This window comes from Macrotis lagotis, chromosome 2 (genome assembly GCF_037893015.1).
Source record: "Macrotis lagotis isolate mMagLag1 chromosome 2, bilby.v1.9.chrom.fasta, whole genome shotgun sequence".
Lineage (NCBI taxonomy): Eukaryota > Metazoa > Chordata > Mammalia > Peramelemorphia > Peramelidae > Macrotis > Macrotis lagotis.
In genome coordinates, this window is record NC_133659.1 from 233732331 (window position 1) to 233740976 (window position 8646).

The 8646-nt window shown below is 35.5% G+C and overlaps 1 protein-coding gene across 4 annotated transcripts in view; it reads left to right on the forward strand.

Moving 5' to 3' along the window:
* ARHGAP44 (Rho GTPase activating protein 44) overlaps nucleotides 1-8646 on the forward strand; it is a 114517-nt gene that overhangs the window by 100163 nt on the left and 5708 nt on the right. The window contains exons 17-19 of one of the 4 annotated variants that reach the window (XR_012476014.1): nucleotides 3238-3612; nucleotides 6133-6185; nucleotides 7824-8009. Coding sequence is in view for 2 of the 4 variants with exons in the window: in XM_074225157.1 (XP_074081258.1) it covers nucleotides 3238-3612; nucleotides 6133-6140 (383 nt within the window). In the remaining 2 variants the exon portion in view is untranslated. The remainder of the gene's footprint in view (nucleotides 1-3237; nucleotides 3613-6132; nucleotides 6186-7823; nucleotides 8010-8646) is intronic. The other 3 variants (XR_012476013.1, XM_074225157.1, XM_074225156.1) reach the window with 3 other exon arrangements.

Here is an 8646-nt window from a genome sequence, read left to right on the forward strand (position 1 = left end):
ATTCTTTATTCATTTATCTGTGAACATAATTTATCTCCCTCCTTTACCCTACCCTTCAACCTCTTGCCAGTAAAATAAAAATCCCCTTAGAGGATCAGGACTGCCTTGCTTTTGCATTTGATTTCATGATATCTAACACAGTAGTATATGATTAAAAACATATGTTAATTCATCAATTGATTTGCGAACATCATTTACAAAGTGACTTGTTCTATCACTAATCCCTGAGGAATTGTCATTCATATTTATTTATGTTTGTTTTTTTAGCCACTCACCTACTTTTAGTGAATTTTAGTTATTTTCAATTTTACAATGACTCAATTTTTTATGGAATGTAATCTAATTCGATCCACCTTTCTGTTCTTTTTTCATATTCTTGCTTAGCTTGTCCAAGTATTTTAGATGTACCAGATTTGCTAAATATTATATTTGTCTAAAAACTATTTTCTTTCTCCTAGTACATTATTTATTTCATTGAAAGAATATTTTGTAATTCATTCCACTAACTTGTCCAACAAAAAAGCAAATGATATTCAATTTTAAGGACAAAATTAAATATATCTACTTTCCTTGGATTCTAAAATCATCTGTCCTTTTATTTGACATTTATGTTACTAAAAATTATTTTACCTTCTCATTTAATGACTCACTGGTCCTGGAATCAAGAAGACTACATGCATTCAAATCCAGCCTCAGACCTTAATAGATATGTGACCCTAGGTAAATTGTCTACCTCAGTTTCCTCAACTGAAAATGGAGATAATAACAGCATCCAACTCTGAGAGTTGTGAGGAATTATTAAGCACTATTAAGCACTTAGCACAGTTCCTGGAGCTATATAAATGTTTGTTTCCTCCTCACCCTCACCCTCCCCCCAGTCAAGGTTTATCCCAATTTATGAATATATATTTTATGTTCTTCATTGGTAATATCTAGCTATGGCATGAAGCTTAATTTGGAAGTCTGCACTCACAGAATAGAATGAAAAAGTTGTTATTAAACTGTAGTTTTTCTTCCAGGAAGATGGAGTGAACCAGAAAAAAATTATTTTAATGAATGGTTTCTTTTTTTCATATAGAAAGAGAAATAATTGCTGATACCTCTTTGATGACTTAAAAAGTTGACACACCAGGAAAAAGATCAGACTTTAGTCTCAAAAGGCAAAAGAAAAAGTAAGAAGCCCCAAGGAGATCAATGTAGGCTTGATATAAGGAAAATTCCTAAAACTAGAGCTGACTAAAAATGGAATGGGCTACTTTGGTAACCTATAAATTCCCCTTCACTGAAGGACTTTAAACAAAGATTAGCAGGGCAAGCTAGGTGGTACAGTGGATAGACTGTTAATAATTACCTAGCTGTGTGATCTTGGGCAAATCATTTAATCCCATTGCCTTGCAAAAACCAAAAACCAAACCAAAACAAAACAAAACAAAGATTAGATCACCTCTTCTCAGATGTTCTGAAATTGGGATTTGTGTTGAGTTTCTTAGCCACTTTTGCCTGTGGAAGATTGCTCATCATGGAGACTCAGGTAATTAGGCTTCTCAGGAATTGCTCTGGGCTTTCCTCATTTCTTTCTTTTCTCTCACTGTCTTCTCCCTCCCCACCCCCCATAGTTGAGAGGAGCCCAATTGCCTAGGTCTTCTATGTTGAACTATCTTCTTCCACATCCAAAAGTGGCTAAGAAATCTCTAATTTGTATTTACATGTTTCCAGATGGGGAAATGGGGAATATAACCTTTCTCATCAGCCACCAGAGTGATAGAGACACTATCCAAATAGGGAGGGGAGCCAGCAGGAAAAGAGAATGTCAAAAAAAAATTGTAAGTGATATGGGAAATGAAATGATTTACTCAGAATCAATTGACTCAGACAGAAATCAAAGTTCTCCATTTGAGTTCTTCCTTCTAAATCAAGAAGTGTCTAATTATCTTAAATTGAACTTTGATTTGTTTTCTAGTAAATAAAAGTTTTATGAGCTATTTGCCTCAGTCTAATTCTAAATGGACTCCTAACACCTACAGCTGTCTCTCCTTAGAGGAGTCTAAGCAAGGAAGCGGGATATCACCAAGAAATTGGCATGTTGAAATAGAACAGTTAGTTTTCTAGATTTAGAGGACCATCTATTCCAATCCCTTCATTTTACAAATGAAGAAACTGAGGTTTGGAGAAATGAAGAGAATAGCCTCAGGTCACTCAGGCAGACTAAAGATTTGAATGCAGGTCCTCAGATTCTAAATACAGCAGTCTTTTTTTTTCAGTGAACTTAAGCCATTGCCCAAACATCTAGATGAAATATTAAATGTCTGTTCATTCACTCAATTTATCAACATGGTAACCACCAACCAGTCTGTTTGTATTATGTGGGCTCTATATTGACTCAATCTTCATGATTTACGCAAACATTCTAACTTTATAAAATGTCAGCTTCTCACCTGGGTCTTTGGTTAGACACCCAAGACTCATCCCTTATTCAATGACACAAACTTCCTCCTTTGCTTGCCACTACCACTTAGTACCGAGAACAGTACCTTATACTTTCATTCCCAACAGTACTGGGTACAGCATGGCAGAGAGCTCAACCATTGACTGTGAAAAGTAGCCCCCTTTAGAGTTCAGCAAGTATAACAGCAAGAAATAATTTCATTTCTCCAAAGCTAATATATGTAGTACCCAGACTTCCACTCCCATTATAGGATTCAACAATAACTCCCGTTGTCCTCAAAAAAGCTGAAAGTAAGCTAGATTGATATATCAAATATAAATTTGTTACTAGGAACAAATATGCTAAAGGTCTGTACTTTCAGGGAGAAAAAAAATATAGGGTTATTACAAACATAATTCAATTATTAGTGAGTTACTCATTCAGATGCTAATTCAGATTAGTATTCTTTATTTTGGAAAATTTTTTTTAGCTATTTCTCTAGTTTTTTATTTTTCTAGTGTTGATGTAGCAGTAACTCATAACAGTAATAAATAATAAGGTAGAAATTCTCAGAAAATTGCTAGTACTAATCTCTTTGGTATACTCTGACAAAATATGATCCCTTACTATTTAATTTTTCCTAATAGTGTATATTGCATGTAATTAGCTCTAAATAAATGTTTGTTGAATCAGATTTGTTGAATCAGACCAGGATGCATTTACTAAAACAAAAACAAAACAAAAAAGATATATATTTAGAAGTCAAATGAAGTGAGCTTAATTTAATAGTATTTAATTTTTTTTTCTTTCAGTTTCAAAGAAGCTGGCACCAATACCACCCAAGGTCACCTTCAGTCAGTTAGGTGGTATGACTGACCAGTCTGCTGGCCAGCCATCCCCAGTCAGTCTGTCTCCTACACCACCAAGTACCCCTTCTCCCTATGGACTGAATTACCCTCAAGGTTACTTATTGGTTTCAGGCCAGTTACCCCCTGCTACAACGATCTCCCTCTCTACTCCAGTCATCACAAGCTCCTTGACCAAATCCCGACCCACTCCTAAGCCCCGACAGAGGCCCACGCTGCCACCTCCACAGCCTCCTACAGTAAACACCTCTGGCTCTGGTTCACAGTCTGTGGACCACCTTGTGATAGATGGCATGTCCTCTGGGGAAAGCATGTCTACAGGTAACCAAGCTACTGGCTCTCTAGAAGTTTTCTATGAACTGTAGTTAAATATGAACAATGGAAAGGTTATAAGATTTTATGGATGGTTAATCAATTTCTGTTTACCATTGAGATTGTTGTGTTGGTGTCATGTGTAACTTCTAAGATAATATCCTTTTACTCCTAACAACAAACCCATTGAAAAGCAGCTAGAAATTTAAGTCATTTTGCAGAGAGCCTAGGTTCTCTTTATGCTCTTAGCATTTTGACATTGAAACCTGGAACTCCTTGGAGTTCCATGCAATATAAATTTCTCTGCAGAAGTAAATCTTGAAAAAAGAGTCTTTGAAAATGTGAAAAGTGACAGGAACATGATACAAGTTTCCTCCTCTGCTTGTCATTACCATTTAGAAGATTTTTGTTACTGTGAGATGGGATAAAAGCACAGAACTTGTCTGAGTCCCAAATTAAGAGAGGATAAACACATAACTAAAGACATTTTCTTCCTATTAATATAATTAGCTTATTGAACTTTTCTATGTCAACATGATATTAGTAACAGAAAGAAAGGATCTAAGTTTAGATAAATATATTGAGACATCATTCCTCTTTTACTCAAAATGAGAATCTCAATGGCATTACAGTTTTGGTTAAGATCCTAATGGTGAGCTATAATTTATCTTTAGGTTGATCAATGAAGGTCTTTATTTAAAAAATAAAACAGCTGAGTTATTTTCCTACATAAATTACTTTTTCCATTTTTAAGTATGAAAGTCCGATCCACAGATATTTTCAGTAGGTGTGATTTGTTGAAAAATGAAGAAGAAACACTTTTGAAATCTACTTTCTTTCAGGGCACTGACCAAGCCCAAGTATAGAGTTAAAAGTGAGTTTTAAAACACACCTGACATGACTAATTAATGCCATGGAAAAGTTTCCATTGCTTAGAAAGTCAAAAGCTTTGGGAAAGGTCAGGCAAACCTCTTCTCAGAGAGCAGATAGCTTGGTGGTTGACCCCAAGAGCAGAAAAGGATATCCTCTTAGAAAATAACCCTAGTCTTCGACCTTGCTTACCTTAATATTAACAGTAATTTATATGTGACTTGAGATAATTTCATGAACAGGCAACTCTATTTTTAATCATTGTCCAAAGTTTCTAGATTTACCCTTATGTAGATCTAGGCCAAAGAGCTTTTCTTTGTAGTCTTCCCAAAATTAATCATGTTTTCCACTGCAATTTAAGCCATCCAGTAACTTTAATAAAGTTGTTAAGAATGTTTTACAATCAGTCAACAGTCACTATAATGGTGAAAAGGAATAGATATAGGTATAATGCCTATTATATGCTCAGAACTGCAAACACAATTACAACATTATCTCATTTGATCCTCAAAACAACCCTGTGAGGTTACAATCCAATAGGATGGATTATAACAAGCTTTGAAAAAAATTATATGTATGAATGGTTATTAAGTTATAGGAAGAGTCCTTGAAAAAAGAAATTTGAACACCGTTTTCCTCCTCTATAACTTGTTCACAGAGTAGGTTTCTTGTTGTGGTAGTGCCTTTTCCCCTAAAGACAGACCTTTTCCTTTCAAATTAATGCATCTTCATGAGTAAATATTTGATATTAACATATTCTTTGTTCTCCAGCATCCATGTCCCCAAACCTATTTTTTTAATATAGTAATATGTCTCAAACCAATGATCTCTGTAACCAAAAAATAAATAAATAATTCAGGACATCTTTGTCCTAGGTCTGTCATAGAATAGAAAGTACTCCCCCATAATGGATCACATCTTTGTTTTTTGCTTTCTGCTTCATTTAAGAATGAAGAAGAGGTTAGTGGAAATTATTAAAAGTGATTTTTTTAAAAAAAAAAAGAAGAGGTTTTAGGAAAATATTTAAAGAGAGAAACATATATTTGATTTGAAAAATGAGGCAGTATATTTTTCTTGGAAAGAATTTTTTGTGAAAGGATTGGGGAGGGGCAGCTAGGTGGTATAGCTGATAGTGCACCAGCCCTGGAGTCAGGAGGACCTGAGTTCAAATCCAGTCTCAGACACTTGATAATTACCCAGCTGTGTGACCTTGGGCAAGTCACTTAATCCCACTGCCTTGCAAAAACCAAAGAAAGGATTGGTGACCAGAAGGCATTGGAAAAGACAGTGACCCTTTAGTTTTCGAGTTGTCCTTGGCAAAATTTGAGAACAACTGAACTGGAGAGCAAATATAATATACATCCATTTGCACACACACACACACACACACACACACACACACACACACACACACACATTCTCACACACTGTTTCTTGTTATTGCTGTTGTTGCTTCCCATACTGTTGAGTTTTGTCCTGATTGTACAAGTCCCTGAAATAATTTCTGTAGCCTGTAGTATAATACTTGTGATTATTTTGTTTGCTTAACTAGTGTGAACTGAAATTCTACTTTACTGTGATTTTCAGCATTTTCTCAGTTCTGTTCTTGTTTCCTTGTTTTTATTCCTTTCTCCGAATCCTATCATTATGTCATTGCAGCTGTTTGACAATGAGTGGCGCAATTGTGGATAAGTATGAGGGGGATTTTCAGGGTAAGCTGGCATCCCAGTCTCCATCTCCCTTCTAATTCTGAAGGCTAACCCAGATCAACTTGACAGCTGCTGTCACTAACTCATCACCTCTGCATGTGGCTCAACCTGAGTTGCATGGCTGTGTGGCTCTTACTGATTCCACAAGCTCACTAACAATGAATTTATTAGTAAGCTTATTTGGCTTCTTTAGAACTGCTGACCTTTTTATATTCTTCTGCTCCAATTAAGGAAAATTGATTTTCCTTCCCTCCTCCCCCAAATCACTTCATCAACTGTTTTTCAATTGGTTATGGGTACTTTCTCCTGGGGCTGGTGGCTGATGGGGTGGATGACTGATTATATGACTTTATATTCCAAAGAGTAAACTTTGGCCTGGAGCCTCAATGCTTCCTGGAAGTGCTTTTATAGAAAGTACCTCTGGGTTAGAGTCAGATGCAAGAATTCTGAATGATTGAGAAAGGGTCTTAATGCTGTTTGATCAGGTCCAGTGGATGAACATTATACCAGAAGTCACTGCTACCACTTGTTAACTTTTTTCATCTCAGTTATACTTCCATCTATGTAAAGTAGGGATAGTAGTCCTTGCTCTTGGTATCTTCACTGACCCTTCAGGAGGTTGAACAAGCCTCCAAAAACAAAATCAAGGGGTTTTATATGAAAGGAATTATAGATAGTCTAGTCTAACCCACTCACTTTGCAGATAAGGAAAATAAAGTCCAAGGAGATGAAGCTGCTTTCAGGTCACATAAATGGTAGCAAAAGCAAAGATTTAAAAGATGTTTTGACTCCCAGTCAAGTGTTTTTTTCTCTTACAGTAAGTTGCCTCCCTTAAAATGTTCCATAAAGAATACTTATAAAAACACTCAGATGCAGACTGGGATGTATGTAGTTCATCTATCCATATCTGCCCAGTTTTGAAAAATCTTTTAGTCATTCAAAACCAACTACAATGTTTCCTTTTGGGAGACTAATATAGACTAATATAGAGTAGATTGTTTCAACTATACAGAATAAACCATTCAGTTAGCATACTCTAGGTTTAGAGATGTACTCCACATGAATACATTTCTACTTGTCTTTAATATTTCCATAGAACCCATAACATCAAAGAAATAAGATTACATAGAACCTGAAAGAATAAACTGAAAAGTTTTGAGACAGGAAAGTTGGTTTTTTTTTTTTTTTAGAAACTTTTTGAGATAACTTTCAAAACTTTCAAGTTCTCTGGTCATTCTCAGATTGACACTACCTAATAACAACACAACCATGTTAATTAGCATTTTGATTTTTAAGAAAGAAGATTATGATGATGCTTCATAGAAATATATATTCCTTCTTTTGCGCAAAAGCAAGTTTCTAGGGAACTAGACAGTTTTCTATGAAAGAGTAGAATATTCACAAGGGTAATTGATCTGGGATTTCTGTTTCGGGTTGGTTTTTAATTTAATGAAAGGACTGCATATTACCAGCCTGGTTATTTGCGATAGTTATTGTATGAGCTTGATATAAGGTAGGCTGCTCCCTTTGCTTGGTAATTGCTCTGTCTTTGAGCATTAACTATCAGACAGAAGAGAAGGGGAAGCTCATATGTCTCCTCTTTTTGGCACTGTAGTGACCAATACATGCCCATTTATATAGGTGAAGGGAGGTGAATAACAGCCCAGCTCACTTCATCAGCAGATAGCTGAACTCTTCAGCCCCAAGGTCTCTGCCTGTCATTGTGTCTTTACAGCTAGAATGGGGTTGGCCTAACAGAGCCAAGCCTTGATAAGAATATTTTCTGGAGCTGCCCAAGAAACAAGAAATAAACTCCTTTCCATAAAGGTCAGTGAAAGGGATTTGCAAGGCTGAACAACTTCATTTTCCTTTGTTTTGTGGGGAGCATTCCTTCAGATCTATTTTGCTTTCCCCCTCAAGCTGCTAATGATCAAACAGTGGTAGGTATATAAAGATATATATTTAATCAACTTTGTACTGTATCATGTTGAATAGCTTAACATAAATAAGAATAAACCCAAAAGAGGAGAAATTACATTATTTTGCAAGTGCTTTTTTCTTTGAGGGTGGGGAACAAGGATTGTATAGTTTCCAAACTTTTTTTAACTAATGAACTGGGAAGTACTCTACCAAGATTTCCACCAGAAGAAACCTGACTTAGGTTGTTTATTTTGTATCATCATAGATCTTTAAAAGTTTTTATTTGAGGAAAGACAGAGTCTGAAGGTAGTTAAGGCAGAATAATTCCATTCATAAAACCTGTATATTTTCACTGTCCAGTGCATTTTTGGAGCTCTGCATCTCCTCATTGATTCCACATTTGTTCTTAGTAGTACTTGAGAATCCATTTATAGGAGTGTAATAACAGGATTGAATCAAACTACAGATATTATTTTCCTCAACCAAGAATATTATATCGAACAAGGGATAATTAATGGTACCAGTTAAAGATGATCTAGGATTT